Consider the following 18,019-nt stretch of genomic DNA (forward strand, 5'->3'; position numbering starts at 1 on the left):
CTTTTCATGTGTTTCTTCCTTGTTTTGAGTGTGCAGATTTGAGTGTTTTAAAACATCCATCGGTTTCTTTTGCTTGATGCAGAAGATCGAGAAAATGGAGGCATGAGAAGCAAGAGGGGCCAGGGGCTGTCCTAGGGGAGGGATGGATGGGGGCCTTGCCACCAGAAGTGCTCTTACCCCTGGCCCTTTTGGGTTACGGCCCATTTGACCCATGAGTATACCCCTTGGGTTCTGGCAACCTGGGGGCCCCAAATCCTCTTTAGTCTGCTGGCTTGTGCTGCACTGGGTGGCCAAACATGACCTCTGCTTTACAGACAGAGCGGGGAGTGGGGAAAGAAATATGTGGGATGGGAATATTTTAAGTTGTGTGTTGAAATGTTTCTGCTGATTCATATTTACATAAATATACTTGTTTTGTATTCTTACATTCTTGTGAGTTCAATTGCTGTTTGTGCTCTCAAGAACCCATGTGTTAAAAATAGGAACATAGGAAGCTGCCATATACCGAGTCAGACCATTGGTCTATCTAGCTCAGTATTGTCTTCACAGACTGGCAGTGGCTTCTCCAAGCAGGCAGGAATCTCTCTCAGCCCTGTCTTGGAGATGCCAGGGAGGGAACTTGGAACCTTCTGCTCTTCCCAGAGTGGCTCCATCCCCTAAGGGGAATATATCTTACAGTGCTCACATGTGGTCCCCCATTCAAATGCAAGCCAAGGTGGAGCCTACTTAGCAAAGGGGAAAATTCATGCTTGCTATCACATGACCAGCTCTCCTCCTGCTTTGAGCAAGGGCATGATGGAGATGCCATCACACACACACACACACACACACACACACACACACACACACAGAGCCGGGATCCCATATGCTTACTTTCCTTAAGGAAAGTAGGCTAAAAAGGACTTATATTTTCGAGCAAATATAATACCCAGTTGCCTGCTGCTAAGTTAATTAATGTTTCTGTGCCATGCTGTTCTTTTAGAAAGTTCAGAGTAACTTGTGTGGAACTCCCATCCAGCTAACAATGAAGTCCACTATCTGTTAGGAAGCTCTTTGTTTCAGCTTTTATTGCAAGAACCTCCTGGAGGGAGAATGTTTGCTTAGTGCAGAGTTTCTACATGCAGCTGGGGTTTATTATTTTAAGTATGCAGATCCAGATTGGGAGTGAGCCTACTCCAATCCTTTTGGACCTACGGTATCTTGTATGTTCCATGTGTGGTTTGAACTTTCTCCCCAGGTTCCTACCCCACTGCTACTGTAAGTGTAATAACTGGCTTAGGCCACCTTGCTGCAGGCCATAACATCTGGAGCAGGGTCTGAATTGCATGGCTTGAACCAATTGCTTCCTTGCTCAGGGCAGGGAGTGGCGGGGCGGGGGGGGGAGTTGTGTGGGGCGTGGGGGGATGGGTGAGGTAGAAGCATGAGAAGCTGTTCAGTTCCTGGCAACATATGTTGCCTGAGAATCCTTTAGTCAGCTTGGCCTAATGTTTCACCACACTAGCAGTTTATCACAGTTTTTTTCGACTTGTGCTTGTGAAACCACAAGGCAAAATAAAGCTTTATACTGTCTCCAGACTGTGTGCAAGTTTATACTTAGGGGCTGGCACTGTGTGTTTTTCCAAATCGGTCCCTGAACCATGATGCTACTGAGGAGCTGGATGCTGTGCATTCTATCACTGTATTTTAACCGTTTTGCAGGTTGTGAGGAGAACAAGAGAGAGAACTTGGTAACTGAGTCCACAATGTTATACCTTAATCTAGCTCATCTGTTTACCCCCTGCATGCTGCTCCATGAACCAGCCTTTGCTTCGCCATTGATCTCTAGCTCTTTCAAAGGGTCATCATGACTAGAGCAGGTGGGTGCTTCCTGAACACTATTTGGGAATGCCTAAAGGCCACCTGGCCACCTAATGGGAAATGACTTGACTTACAAGCCAGGGGTTGCCGGTTTGAATCCCCACTGGTATGTTTCCCAGACTATGGGAAACATCTATATCTGGAAGCAGCGATATAGGAAGATGCTGCAAGGCATCATCTCATACTGTGTGGGAGATGGCAATGGTAAACCCCTCCTGTATGCTACCAAAGAAAAACCACAGGTCTCTGTGGTCGCCAGGAGTCGACATTGACTCGACGGCACACTTTACTTTGCAAAGACCACCTGATGGAAATGGAAGTGTCATTTCTGCTGCAGCTTGGCAACTCTGGCTCCCTCCAGGGCCCTGGATGGCTACTAAATTTGAACAGGGACTACACAGGCTGAAGACACAGGCAAAAGGCTCTGTAATCCCATGTGAACTGCAGCCAGATAAGTTCTGGGGCACCAGTTGCCTCTCTGGAGTACAGCACCCATGTTCTTTGCCCCACAGCAACAACCAGTTAGCCTTCCCCTGTTTATCAAGCCCTGTCTGTCACATTTGTCATGTCTGTTTATTTTGATACTTATCACTGAATGAATTGCTAATGTTAATCAATAGTGGCAGAATGTGTTCCCATCATGTACAGAAATGTTCTTTCTTTCTCTCTTTCTACATTTATATCCCACTCCTCCTTCAAGGGTCTCAGAGCAGTGTGCATAGTAATGTTTATCCCCACAACAACCCTGTGAGGTAGGCTGAGAAATAAGTGGGTGGCTGAGCCACCCTGTGAGTTTCATGGCTGAATGAGAATTTGAACTTGGATTTCCCTGTTTCTAATGCAACACTCTAACCACTGCACCACCATTGCTCTTGCATCCTAGCCCATTAGTGTCCCATAGCTGTACAGCTCTCTATCTCTGCTCTGCTCTCCTTCAGAGCATGCGCAGCCTTCAGACTGTGCAGCTAGCTCCAAATTCCTGCATGCAGACTTTAATTCCGAAGAGCAGCAGCAGCAGCTCACGTCCCAGGGAACGAGCATACCTGCTGCTGACTGTATCAGCTGCTGTCGTTTATACCAGCTTCAATCAGCTGGCTGCTTGCCCAGCATTTCCGTTACAGCTCCTGTTTTGCTATATAAGAAAAAGTTTCTTTCCACTGGACCCCCCTTCCCTTCCCCTCTAGTGTCACCATCACAGTTCCACTGGCTGGGCTGAGAACTGCTCTCAGAAGTCTTTCACATTGTAAGGGAATGGGTGTATAATTCCACCCCTGCCAGTTGGGTTAGCCAGTTGGGTTACAGGCAGGGTGCCGGCTGAGATTTGGGATTCAAATGTCATTGCCAGCTGGGTTGTGCCAGTAGAAAATGGGGCAGACCAAAGGGGAGGTTAGAGAGGCAGCCTTGCAACTGTCTGGCTGTGCTCCGCCCGTGCCTTAAGCCTTATAAAACATGAGAAGAAAGAGCCTAGCATGATTTTCCAGAAGTAATAATCAAATCCACTTGGCAGGAATCTTTCTGTGGTTCAGGCTACCCTGTGACCTACTACACAACAGCTTAGCTATAGCAGCCAGAATGAGCTTGGGATATACAGTACTGTTGGGACCACACCTGGCAAATAGTTGGGTTGCATCTTGCTACCTGCCTGGGTTCACATGGCATTGCATGCTTAGTGTGTTTACATGTCCGCCACCAGGACTGTTGTGTTCTGGAATGAGGACCAATGCAAAGGGCTGGTCATTGCCTTTGAAGCCCTTAATGGTTTGGAGCCTGGATTCCTGAAGGACTGCCTGGCTCAACTGTCCTTGCCCCCAGTCTTTAGAGTGCCCTTCCAGTGGATGTCCACACCCTGGCTTCCCTTGCCACATTTAAGATTGAATGAGAGGTGGCAGGGGTGAGGGGTGTTGGGGCGGCAACACTAGCTGGTTGGGGAAGGGTTCTGCCCTCCTCACAGCTCATTCAAGTGGAGTGCTGGCCAAGCCAAACAGACCTCACAGTCATTCCATGTGAACGGGATTGCTCATGCCGGAATGCACCAAGCACTCGCCCGTGGCTGCGTGTTGCAAGAGAAGATCAGTCATGGTGGGAAAACTATCTTTCAGGGACAGCTGTCTATTGTTTCTAGGGGGTTTCCCCCCTGAGGAACATCTGATAATTTTCTGAAGCATCCTCACAGTTTGTTGTCATATGGTTAAACAACCACTGCTATAGAGGCTAACATGCTGTAGTGACTGTTGCTGAATGTGAACACTGAGTTAGCTCCATCAGTTGCTACTTATCCTTTGTGGCAGAACATTCTGATGCAAGAGAACACATTGGAATGCATTCTGCTCGTGATGACTCTGGAGGAGGCCAGTGTTGGCAGAAGAGCATAGTCATCTGAGAGCCGAACTCTTTGGCAGACTCCCCTACCCGCAGATGTGTCAGGTCTCACACATATGATGTAGTGGAGAATTTAGGACATAATGCAGTTGATTTTATCATTCGTGAATGCTGTTTCTTGAATAGAGCTATGGGACAGGAGAATATACATGGAACTAAACAGGACAGACTGCTCTTTAGCAAACAAGATATGGTTGTTGGATCAAGATCTTCCTTTGGCCAGTGACGAGTGGGTTACACTTAGACTTGCAAACTTTAGATTTAATTCCTTGCTCAACAATGTACTGACTGAGTGGGTAAACTTATTGTTGTTAAAGGTATTTGTATACTACTTTTCTATTTCAAAAAGTTCTCAAAGTGTTTTACATAGCAAAAGAAGTGAGAATTTGGTTCTCTTTTCCAAGGGGATTCACAATCTAAAAGGAATTTCAAGGGAGACACCAGCATAGACCCTGGAGGGTTGCTGTGCTGGGAGGAATGGAGACAGTTGCATCTCCTCCCTGCTAAATGGAAGAGAATCACTACTTTAAAAGGTGCCTCCTTAAGACAGATTCTTAACCATTTGGCATAACTTTGTGGAATTATATGGAGAGTAAGTCAGTTAAAAACCATTACCAGTGTAGACACACCACAAATCTTCCTTCCTTCCTTCCACACTACTGTCTTGTAAACATTTATTTATTATTTATTTAAATGACCCCTACATCCGACACCAATCACAAGGGGCAGGGCAACCTACCCCCACAAGACTTGCCCTCCGCTGGCTCACCTGTTCAGAGCAGGAGGGTGGCCAGCAGCAGTGCCGGCTCAACAGCGTGGAGCTGGACCAGGTGTGGGGCTGCTGGGGGTCACTGTCTTCTGCTGGGGTAGTGGCAGCAGAATGGGGCCGGGCAGCATGGCCAGGAGCATCAAGGGTGGCGAGGGGCGGTCCTGGGAGGAGGAGGAAGCATGCAGGGGGAGAGGAGAAAGGAAGCCCAGCCCAGCACCCGGAGCACTGAGGGCGGCGATGGGCGGTCCGCTACCCTGGGAGGAGGAAGCATAGGGGGAGGGAGGAGAAAGGAAGCCCAGCCCCACATGCTTCTTCTCTGCCCACCACACTTGGAAAGCGTGTGCATGCCCCAGCTGCAGGGCACCAGTGCCCGGTGAGGAAAGGGAGGTGGTGGCGGGGCATACCCCAAGCCTTGTTGCATCCCCTGACCCTCCGGGCCAGTGGACATTTGTCCCCCCCTTGTCCAGTGGACCCTATGCCCATGTTCTTCAGCATATGAGCAGAGAATATACTCATATTCTTGTAACTGGGAGTGGGGAGGAGATAAGGGGGATGCAATTGTAAAACTTTTGAGCACCTTCAATCAACTTAATTTTTAAAAGGTGCCTCTTAGCCCAGTAGAGTAGTCTCCCTTAGTGTCAGCTAGTGTAAGTATTCTGTTTCACAGTTTGTGAAGATGAATGAGAAAGCTTGTAAGGTACAAGTTTGTAAGGTACTTTGCATCAAACAGGTGTGTGTGTGTGTGTGTGTGTGTGTGTGTGTGTGTGTGTATGACTGACATAGCATATAAAGACTAGAAGAAGAAGAAATCTTTACATACAGACAATGTAGTAATATATTTAGTGGATCCCAGTACAAACAGTGAAAATAAGCAGGACAATTTTTTTTTCAGTGGTTGATGAGCCATGTGTGCACAGAGATCTTTATACCTCATCTTGAAAAATCACTTTGTCCATGAGAATTAAAGGAATGCTAAGAAGAATGAGTAATATCTTAATGTGTGTGGATAAAAATTGAGATGATTTATTTCATAAGAAAGTGTTTGTGTCTAGCAGCCTAACTCATCAGACGTGTTTTTTACTGGCAAAGAGAGCAGAAAAGAAGTGTTATTTCTTCCAGAGACATCCCCCACAGCTTTGAAGCTTTAGAAAATTCTGGTATGAAAAGGGATATACTCACCTGCCTGTTGGATAACAAGGCAATAGAAACAGGTGGGGAAGTATAACATATAGAGACACTGAGCATACACCAAGACAGGTGGCACAAAAAGTGCCTTAATTCAGGGATGAGCAATTGAGGTACTGGGTGGTGGAGCTGGTTCCAAGCTCCCCAGTCCATGACTTACAAACAGCCATTCTGGCTGTGCTGTTGGAAGCAACTAGGTTTAGGACTATAATAGAATAACTGCTGCAAGTATTTGGTCCTTCGTGTAATTCAGTTTCCCACCGCTGGCTAATTAGATTGGGCAGAGAGCATACATGCATGGAGTCCACTTAACAGGGAAAGAGAAAGCCATACAGGTAGGGTGGGCAAATAGCACACAGAGGTGAATGTTGTTAGGAATGTAGATGCACTGGTGGCAATGGGCAGGTTGAGTGATGAGAGCCAACGAAGGACTGATGGGGAATGCTGGGGGCCCACGGTGGCATTCAGCACGATGAATGCCCTATTTTCCTTTTGCAGTTCACTGCGGAACTAATATCCTTTTCTCCCTGCAGATCCTGAATCCCAGAGAAAGAGAACTGTGCAGAATGTGCTTGATCTGCGGCAGAACCTGGAGGAGACCATGTCCAGTTTGCGCGGCTCCCAAGTGACTCACAGGTGAGGCCTCTTCTCCTGGGTTTCCCCTACACTTGGCCATGGGGGAGGTCTGGGATTTGGGTGCATCACAATAGCCCATCTGATCATATCCCAGACTGACTAGATCCTGCCTGTCCCTTCCTAGCATCCAGAGGACAGGAAAGAACAGTGTTGTTTACTCGGTAACAAACACGAGGTACTCATCCTGATGGATCAAAATCTTTGAAAAGGCAGCTTTGGTGCCCACAAACTACTCCTGTGCGTAGACATTGCCAAGATGAAGTGCTGCCTCTAAAAAAGGGTGTAGTTTATTGAAAAGATATTGGTTCTGCTCACTGATCATGGATGTCTTCCTTCTTGTGTGCTACGATGTGAATATGCCAGTGTAGTTAGGTGGCATTTCAGTTTTGGCATTCCAGACATACTAGCTAAGGGTTGCCACTTTCACTCTGCTCTGTGGCTGCATTCAGACGTCAAATTCTCTGAGCCTTCAAACTCATAGCCATGCACATGCTTTGCTGCCCTTTCCCCTTGCATGCCCAGTTTAATAGAATACTTCCTGATTTGCTAAACCACAGTTTGCTGATTCAGACATTTCAATAAACTGGTTTGACAAACCAAGATGTTTGCTGCAAGTGTGAGTGGAGAAGGGATGGAGAGGAGGGAGCGGGCACACACCAAGCTCGTTTACTATCCTCTCACCCAAAGCTCATTTGTGATCCCGCAAACCAGCCCAGTTGCGGTGCTCCTGGCAACATCCTCCCTTCCCAAACCTTCTTTACAAGGAAGATAAGAATTGTTTTTCTCCCAAGTAAATACTTCCTGAGAGTCACCAATTTGAAAGTTCAAGATTTGACTCTCAGTCCTTGCCAGTTACATAGTTGTGCTCTTTCCCCTTTTGTCTCTTCTGCAAAGACTGAGATCTAAGCTCTTACTGTCATCTAAAGCAGCCACTAGTTGAGACAAATCACACTTAGATTAATGACACAAATCACATGCCTGCTGGCTGATGCATCTCTTAAATTCCTTTTCATTGAGAGCTCTGTTTTGAGATCAGATTGCACCCCAAACAATCAGAACCTGAGGTCCAAATCACACAATGCTTGCAGCATGACAAGTTGACCGTAGTCAATCTGTGTTACATCTGGATATGTGTAAAGTGATGGCCCATTTCACCACGTATGCAGCTGCAACAAGGCATGACTCAGCAATAGTTTTATTAATTGACTTCGATTGTCAAATCTTCCACAGATTAGCTATGCTGGTTGTTCCACTCTGCTTGACTTCTGTTTGTTCATAATTTCAATAATTAAATTTAGCATTAGTGCATTCTCCCCCCACCCCACCTTCTTAGAGAGTCATGCACATGTGTTATCATAAACATTAAAACACCAGATTTTCTTTAATAAACTATAAGTAGATAGCCAGGGTGTGGAGGAAATAATTTTTAAAATGAGAGGCATGCAAGATTTCTAAGATGGTATAGGAGCTTACTGTATTTCAGTTAACTGAAGGGAATGTTAATGCAGTTGTACTAAAAGTGATGTTTTAATGCACATGTTCATGGGCTTTAACATGAGCAAATAAAAGGAATGGGAAACTGTGCCAAGAGCAAACTGAGCATATGAAGCAGTATTTACAAAGACAAGAAATTCAAATGGAAAACATGGCAGCAAACTAAGCCATTGGTGCCATGCTTCAATGATTCAGAACCTCTGAATCTGGGGTGAGATTTGGAGGGAGGAATTTTGGAAGGACCCCTACCTGTTTCTTTAAAGTAATTCAAATATTTAGAGAAGCAGCTCTGAGAAGAATGGATTTGGCTTTTGATCTCTTTACTCAAAAGTCTCTAGTTAGTCATGCATATCCTTTTCAGTCCAACTCTTCTCTTCAGATACCTGTTAACAATGGTTGGATTACCTGTTCTGAAAGAGATGGGTGGAGTTGGGAGCGTTTCCCCAAAAGAGACCCAAAGGTCTTTCTCACAACCTGTGAGCAGAGCAGGAAGGGCGGGGGGAAGGTCGGATCGATCTTACCTTCCCCACCAGACGGTCTTAGCTCTTCCGTGGGCTGCATGGCTCACTTGCCCACACAAGCTGCATTGCTCCTGGCAACACAGCATTCTGGAGGCCAGGGGCCTTCACCAGGTGAAGAGTGCAAGCCGGCCCTTCTAGGCATCTGGCTCTGTGTCTGCTCAGGCTGCAGGAAGCCCAAGCAGAGACATGACCGGGACCCTAGCTAGAAAGGTGTGCTCATGCTCTTCTACTTAAGAAATAGCCTGGGGAAATACCCTGGGCTGCCTGGCGATGCAGCACCAGGATTAACCCCAATTCCAGCACTCCACATGGGCAGCCTTAGGAACATAGGAAGCTGCCACATACTGAGTCAGACCATTGGTCTATCTAGCTCAGTATTGTCTTCACAGACTGGCAGCGTCTCCTCCAAGGTTGCAGGCAGGAATCTCTCTCAGCCCTATCCTGGAGAAGCTAGGGAGGGAACTTGGAACCTTCTGCTCTTCCCAGAGCGACCCCATCCCCTGAGGGGAATATCTGACAATGCTCACACATCAAGACTCCCATTAAGCAGGGTGGACCCTGCTTAGCTAAGGGGACAAGCCATGCTTGCTACCACAAGACCAGCTCTCCTCTCCTCTATCTGAGTAGAGTTGTGCAAACCCTAGCAGGGCTGCTTGTGCGAGCAGCCTCACAGTATCCGTCTTAATAAATAACCTCAGTCCCTTTCGAGGCAGGTGTAGCATCAGTGCCTTGTGGGTTTGTCCCCTCATGGCCTCAGTCCTTCCCTCTCCCCGCTTTCCTCAGGCCAAGGCACTGACAGTGGCCTCTTCATAATAAAACTTTGCTTTGGCTCTGTCCTGTCCAAATTACCTAATGCAGTGACCACAGCCTTTGAGGCCTCCAGTGAGCAAACCACAGGGGTCTCTGTGTGTGGATCTGGATCGTTGTAATTTGATGGGGGGGGGTGCGGGGAGTAGGCAGCTGGCAAGGTGAGCTCATTCCCCAAGCTGAGTGCGTGGAATTTGTGATCAGGCTGCCAAGATCAGGGAATGAAGGAAATGTGGCCAATCTCTATCTGTCCAGCTTTTCTCTCCATGGTTCCAACTCTCACTGGAATCCTAATTTACATCCTGAGTTTTGTCTTAGGGAGCTGATAATGAGATGGAGCAGGATCTTTTCTCTGTGAAATTATAATAGAAACATGTAATGGCATGAGAAAGAGCTCCTTGCAGCAAGTCCTCTGTTCCTGACAGTGCAGCTTCATCTCCTTTCCCACAGAGCCATTGCATGACTGTGTAACTTCCTGTTATCATCGGCCTGGCCTTGAAGTTACTGAGAGCCACCTGGAGTTGTTTGGGAAAAGTCACTGCTTTTTGAATAAATCCAAAGATTAATGCTGATCGTGGACAGTTTATAAATACTAGGCCAGCTGCATGCAATGACAAGCTGCTGTTCTGAATGCAGTTTCCCTACACACACACACACACACACACACACACACACACACATGCTCTTGCTCATCTTTTCCCATCTTATTCCTCTGTCTTTCTCCCCAAATGATTCTGGCTGATGGTTTATAGCATGTTGCAAAACAAGAGCCCCACGCTGCCTGCTTTCCCCCATGCAAAATGGGAGCAGCCAAATAAACCCCACCCAGATGAGTCCATACAGCTAGAGGGGGGATGCTGGGTTGCTTCCAGTTGATTTTCTTTGCTCAACTTGCAGAGTTTGGATCAGAGCAGACTGCTTTGTGGGAGACATCCAAGGCATTGGTTATTCATAGAGGAAGGCTAGTCTCAGGAGGGCTGGGCTAACCAAGAGGCAAATCAAGGTAAAAGGCATAGGCCTGGTTCACAGTCATTCGAATCTGGGTTTAAGGTAGGTTACCAACATTAGTGCGATTGTGGGAACCCATGCCAAGGTGAGAATCTCAGATTCTTCTTGGGCCATAAACCATCTTGGCATGGGTCCACACATGCATGCTAATGTTGGTAACTCACATTTAAACCTAGATTTGAGGTTTACCATGTGAACCAGGTCATAAACTCCCTGGTGAAAATGAGGAGGAAAGCTCCAAATGTCCAAGGAATGTGTGAACCTGAACCACAATGTGGGTTCTACAAATCAGCACACACAAAGGAGAAAATGTAACAGCCAGTGGTGTGAAAGGCATTTCTTTACATACCAGGGCGCTGTGATTTTTCTGCAAAATGTACTTGAGCCCATCAGTGCCTTTCAGGCAGTATAACAGATGCATTTGTATGGTCCTTATGCCCATCATATTTTCTATTCATTATATTTTTGTCCTGCCCTTCCTCTAAGGAGCTCAGAGGGCATATACATGGTTCTCCATCCGCTTATCCTTGCAACAAGCCTAAAATATAGATCTGAACCTGGGTCTTCCCAGCTAAGTCCAACACTGGAGTCACTGCACCCAATGATCAAAGAGCCAATTCTGAACATTCAGTAATTAAAGGATCCCTTCCACGCATACACCTTGCCCCAGTTTCCATGTCTGGCTTTTATTCCCTCCCCACCTGATTTCACTGCTTTAAGCTGTCTTACCTTACAGTGTAATCATGCACCAGGCAACTGATGGCTATTGTGTACCAGCAGTTCTGCCCATTTGCCCGAAGTAGCATTTTTGTCACCTGATTTCCAACCATCTGGTACAAGCAAGAACATAATCAGTCATGCCTGTTCCTTCATTTTCATTTTTCTCTTTCCTTTTTAATTAATAAGTATGGCAGAATTTAAAGCAGCCATTCTGCACTCAGAAGCTACCATGAATACACACACACACACACACACACACACACACACACACACACACACACACACGTTGCAGATACACTGACTGATATGTGGCAGCAGAGGAGCATACAAGTCCAGTACGTGTATGCAGAATGCAATGCATACAATACATAGCCAAGAGCTGAGTGAACTTTATGCAGAAAATGGTTGATTGGAATTATACTAGGCAAGGAAGGAGTGAAGCTGTAGCTTGGAAGGGGAATAGGTGCAGGGATAGCGGATTAAGCGGCCACATGGAGTAGGGGCATGGAAGCCTGTTCAACCCTGGAGCTTTATTTTCTCAGATTTCAACAGATGTTTGTGAAATTTCAGAAGATCTCTGTGCCCTTGAGGATTGGAAATAAATCATACATAAATTTAAAAACTGAATTTCTCAAGAAGCTGAATTTTAAGCCCAGTTTCTTATAGTAAAGTGAGTTTACAGGCAGACAGAAAAAGTGGAGCACTGGACCTGAAGCAAGACACAGAAGCTGATTGTGCAGAAAGTGCAAAGGACAAGCACAGAAGGAGATCTAATGCATGCCTTGAAATCTGCCTAGTGTAAATCAAAAATGCTGCCAGTTAGCCTGGCTGTAGCCCCAGAACAACTGGCAGAGCAGGTGCATGAACAAAAGTCAGCACAAACTGTCCATGCCAGAGCAAGGTCTCTGTGTGCAAGGGGTGAGGAAAGCTGCACAAGAGTCTCTTCAGTTATCCTGCCCTTCCAATAGTGTGCTGTGATGAACTCCTACATTTCCAAGCGGAGCTCTCCAAATCCTTAAGGCAGGCACACATGCGCCTCCCTCCTGTTCCTGGCCTGGTGTCCTTGTCACGATATTGTTAGGTCAAAGCTTGGTCCTTGAACCTGGTAGTAAAGATGGGCTGCCTAGTGACTGGGCGTAAGTGGCCCAGTGGCAGGAACAAGCATGGATCGTCAAGGGGAGTGGCCCCATGCCACCATGTCTGATGATAACTGCTGCTGTGCAGGTTAGGGCCAGTTCACACTAAAGTGCTAAACCTGTGTCTGAGCTGCACCACTTTAGATTGTAGGTGGAGGCTCACACGACTAACTGCTCCTCCATACTGAAGTAATATAGTTGTACCACTTCAGATTGCCATCACTTCTCCCATCACTTTACCACCTCTCCTCATCCTTCAGATTGTAGATAGAGGCTCACTTGACTGAACATATCTCCATCTTAATTTAATATATAATGCCACCACTTCTCCTCACCACTTCTCCGCATCCTCCATATCTACCCTTCCAATTGTACCACTTAAGGTTGTAGGTGAAGGCTCACATGGCTCCTCCATGCTAAATTTATAAACACCCCCTTGTGCATAGCAATCCCAGATGCCAGGGAGAAGGCTAAGCTAGAACCCTCCTCTCTGACATCTAATCTTTTATGTGCAGGGGATTTTGATTTACACCTATTCACCCATGTGTCCCTCCACCTGCAGTCTGGAGTGGTACAGTCCAGACACAGATTTACCAGATCAGTAAGATCTGGGCTATCTGCAGACTAGAGGGCAGGGCAGGTAGGCAGCCTTTGGGCTGCCTGGGCAATGGTCATTCTGCCCACTTGCTAGTTGGAAAGTACCCCTTGAGTACAGAGTAGTTTTCTTGTTAATTTATTTTTGTTACAGAACGCTTCAGTGAAATTTGAAGCAATATGAATCTTATGGATCTTCACTGAGGGCTCAGATAATCTCATAGGAACATAGGAAGCTGCCTTATACAGAGCCAGACCATTGGTCCTTTTAAGTATTGTCTACCCTGACTGGTAGTGACTCTCCAAGGTTTCAGGCAAGAGTCTTTCCCAGCCTTACCTGGAGATGCCAGGAATTAAACCTGGGACCTCCAGCACATAAAGCAGATGTTCTACCGTTGAGGTATGGCCCCATTCCCTAAGGGGAATATCTTACAGTGCTCACATGTATTGACCCATCCAACTGTAAACCAAAGTGGACCTTGCTTAGCAAGTGGAGAATTCATGCTCGCTATCACAAGACCAGTTCTCTCACACATAAGCTCCTGTTCTATTTAGATTAATCTCCCTAAAGCCTGGCTCTCCGTCTAAGCCAATCAAAATAGAATATAGTGTGGCGTTATTTGTAGGTTCCAATAGAATATGTGTGTGGGTGTGTGCATGAGTAGGTTGCATAAAATAACATAGTGCATTGAGACGTGATCTGCCACACCCACACTTCTAGTAAGAGCTTAAACCATATGATACAAGAATACAACCTATGAGCAAAACAAAATTATAGAGTGCCAAACACAAGTAAAGATCAAAGAGACCTGTTGGGCAAGGACTATATTTAGTAAGAGAACTCCTGGATGACTAAACGTTTGGCCTATCCTTCACCCCAAGTTTTGATATGCTTGCAAAATTAGTTATCAAAATCTTGGGGTAGAACTACCCTTCAGAAGTGGCAGAAACCTTCCAAGACCCCCTCTCTCTCTAAACAAAAATCCACTTGGATTACTAAAGCAAAAGAATCTTTTAAATGTGGGTCCTTTCCTCTGAGACAACCAGCGTTTTGCTACTTGTTAAATACTTTTCAAAGTAGAATGTTAAGGCTTCAGCCATGACCTCTCATCTGGATAAATTAGATTCCTGTGCTACCATTTTCCAGATTACAAACAAAAACAAAACACAAGAGTACAGCATACAAAGGTAATAGAAGAACAAAGTTTAGATCTATTTATACCATCTATAGAAAAATTTAAGCTATTGCCTTTTGCATATACATATAGATATCTATACATATAGATAGATAGGAGAGGAGAGCTGGTCTTGTGGTAGCAAGCATGACTTGTCCCCATAGCTAAGCAGGGTCTGCCCTGGTTGCATCTGAATGGGAGACTTGATGTGTGAGCACTGCAAGATATTCCCCTCAAGGGATGGAGCCGCTCTGGGAAGAGCAGAAGGTTTCAAGTTCCCTCCCTGGCTTCTCCAAGATAGTGCTGAGAGAGATTCCCGCCTGCAACCTTGGAGAAGCTGCTGCCAGTCTGTGAAGACAATACTGAGCTAGATAGACCAATGGTCTGACTCAGTATATGGCAGTTTCTTATGTTCCTATGTAAGTCTACAGTTTGTAGCCTGCAGGTTACAAAGTTGGGGATGCATCACATTTTGCATGTTCCTTTAAGGAAAAAGTTTAAAAACTTCCCTGCGTGTAGGAAATGAGCATGTCTGTGTGCTCTCCCTGGCGTGCTGGTTTTCCATTTCCTTTCCTTTTTTTAAAAAAGGTCTTGCCATGTAACCAGGGGCTGGTCTTGTGAAGCCAGCATGCTTTCCATACTCAGACACAGCCCTTGGATGGTTTTTTATTTAAGAGTGTGATAACTAGAGTTTTATGTTGGTGCTTAATCTGAGTGGCTGCCACTACTCTATATATCCATACTCCACATATTCTGAGTAGCTGCCACTATGCTACAAATTCAGGTAGATAGATCTGTTCAGCTCAAGCAGGAGTAAATCTGACATTGTGTATGCATCTCTTTCTTTAGCTTACGGGAGTTCTATCTAGTTTTTGTATTCCTCTCCTTGGAATTATTTCATGGAGGTAACATAGTAGAAAGCTATCTAGGCCCACTGCCTAAAGGCTTCTAGAATAACCCAGGGGGAAAGTGTAATCTTAAACCACAAAACGTATTTTTAGGGAAACAGAATAGAACATAATTTCAAGCATACCTGAAAATATTGCACAATACTAGCAGGAAATAAGAAATGCAAATATCTTCCACTACTACTGCGAATATTTATATACCACTTTCCAACAAACTTTCTCAAAGCAGTTTCTGAAAATATCTGAAAAGTTTTTGAAGATTTACCAATATATTTGCATGTGAGATGTGTTCTCTTTAGTCTAGGCCAACTTCAGACGCTATAAATTTCCTGCATAGAAAGCATGTCCACTTAGGAATAACCATGAAAATTATTTATAAATAGCCATATGATTTTATATTTCTATGCTGTTTTGGACGATGATTGAAAAGACAGGATACAAATGTATTTAATAAATTATGCATACAAATGTGCAACTGTGCCCATGTTTGTCTCACGATATATACCAACAGAGAAAATTGATGCATTTATATCGCACCTTGCAAACTGGTACTCCAGGAATACCAGTAAAAAGGAAGGAGGAAAAGTATGTCCTCAAAAAGGCACAAAGAGTAACCAACATGCACATTTTAGAGAAACAAATATGTATGACTGTAATAAACAAAATAAAAATAATCTTACATAACATGTGAATCATGCATGCTAGCTTACAGAATGCAGGATAAGATAGTCATCTAAATCATATAATACTGCATAAAAATATGTTTATGTTTATAATATTTGTTTGCTACTCTCTTTATTGTTTAATATCAAACATGACAACCTACATGCAGGTTTCATTACTTTTTTCCTTCCCAGAAGTAAGTTTGTTTTGCATAGGAAATTTGTAAGGTTTAAGCAGTTGTTAATAGATCTGCTCCAGAATGCTGGCTAGGCACTCTAACTATACTTTTGGGCTAACGTGGGGAATCAGCTTGACTTTGGGGGAGCAGTCTATCAGTTTTAATTTGAGCAGAGTTTTGGTCTGGAAATAATGCAGAGGCAGAAATGCAGTTCAAGGATTCATTTAAGGATAAATAAGGGTACAGGAAAAGAAGCAGATTGGTTAGGCAGGCAATACTATCTTAAGTAACAGTCTTAACCAGAATCTCACTAAGAGGGGTTTTAGCATAGGGTCCAAATTGTAAATGTCACCTTAAGGCTTGCCATAGAAAAAGGGCTTTGAATGCAGAAATGGAGAGGAAAGAGAAGGGGGTGAGGAGAAGCAGAGGGTTAGGAGGTTAGTATTACTGATATGCTGGCACATCAGGTGTGCTTGTTGGCATCTGAGCAGGCCTCTTCACAGAGGGAAGGCAGCAGAAGAGCGGGAAGGAGAAAGGGCAAGTGGCATAGAGCTACCACTCACAAGCTTGAGAACCAGTATGTTGTAAATCCAGGCAGACTACTATGCAGGTTCCAATTCAGGTTCCAGTATAGATTCCAGTACAGGTTCTGAGGGCATGTGTCTGAGGTACAAGTAGGCACCTCTTTCCAGGTGCAAAGATAAATGTCTACGTAAACTTTTAGGTAAACTAGAAGTTTGCCTCCTTCTAGTCATTTGCTAGCTCATTTGCTGTTGACAGTGGGATGGGGAGTCGCGCTTATCTTGAGTTACTGTGGAGAAGATTTGCTCATGCTATTTCTCTTGCGAAAGGGAGTTTATTACTTTCCTAGACAGCATTTTTGACTTGGGGGTCTACTTTGCCAGAGATTGTGGGGATGACTCCCTTCTAGTCTCCATTATTATTATGATCTTGGGGTAGCATTGCCCCATGTTTTGCTTATGCTAAGCGACCAGTTGCAAGCCTTGCCAAATATGAGCATGTGCAGAGTTCATGATCCCCTGAGCACAGGCATCCCAAAATGGAAGGTGTGGTCCCAAGCATATGGTGGGGTGCTGTCTGCTACTCCAAAATAAAGCTGCTTTAGCAACACAGTCCTCAGAGTTCAAAACAAGCCTCACTATCTCACAGCATCCGGTATTCTGTTCCTAAGATTTATCCTAGAGTGCCATTCCCCCAAAGTCCATATTTTCCATTTTAGAGGGAAAACTCAGTTTCAACTATAGGCAATAGCATGAAACATCACACGGTTTGAATCAATTAAAAAGTATTGCAGGTAATATTGCAAATGCAACCCAGGGCAATCTGGCATGAAGATTAGATCCCACCTACTTTGCTGGAAAAGAGAAGTCGATTTCCCACAGTCATCTGTTAGTGAAGAAAAGCAGAGTTGAATACTGTCATGATCAAAAGCCTAGATGTGAGCTGTTCCCATAGCCACTTTGAACAACTTTGGTCTCTTTGAGTTTAACATGTGTTCATAGCAGGTCTTATGTGTTGAAAGTAATTGCTGTAGTTCGTTTAAGAGAGTTATCAGCATGAGCATACAGAACTGAGTTCTATATGGGAGTAGAGCTGGTCTTGTGGTAGCAAGCATGACTTGCCCCCTTAGCTAAGCAGGGTCTACCCTGGTTGCATTTGAATGGATGACCACGTGTGAGCACAGTAAGATATTCCCCTTAGGGGATGGGGTCGCTCTGGGAAGAGCATGAGAAGGTTCCAAGTTCCCTCCCTGGCAGCATCTCCAAGATAGGGCTGAGAGAGATTCCTGCCTGCAACCTTGGAGAAGCCGCTGCCAGTCTGTGTAGACAATACTGAGCTTGATGGACCTTTCTCAGTATATGGCAGCTGCCTATGTTCCTATACCCTCCCATGGCAGAAACAAGCTTGGGATCTCAAGGGTTTTGACAGCTACTGACCTAGGCTGACCACCAGTATGAAACAGCCAAA

The 18,019-nt window shown here is 45.1% G+C and overlaps 1 protein-coding gene across 5 annotated transcripts in view; it reads left to right on the forward strand.

Moving 5' to 3' along the window:
• The window catches only part of NAV1 (neuron navigator 1), a 409,357-nt gene that overhangs the window by 238,728 nt on the left and 152,610 nt on the right, over nt 1-18,019 (forward strand). For all 5 annotated transcript variants that reach the window (XM_053243557.1, XM_053243560.1, XM_053243559.1 and 2 more), the window contains one exon: nt 6,724-6,826. In XM_053243557.1, the coding sequence (XP_053099532.1) occupies nt 6,724-6,826 (103 nt within the window). The remainder of the gene's footprint in view (nt 1-6,723; nt 6,827-18,019) is intronic.

Source organism: Hemicordylus capensis, chromosome 4, assembly GCF_027244095.1.
Source record: "Hemicordylus capensis ecotype Gifberg chromosome 4, rHemCap1.1.pri, whole genome shotgun sequence".
In the NCBI taxonomy this organism is placed as follows: Eukaryota; Metazoa; Chordata; class Lepidosauria; order Squamata; family Cordylidae; genus Hemicordylus; species Hemicordylus capensis.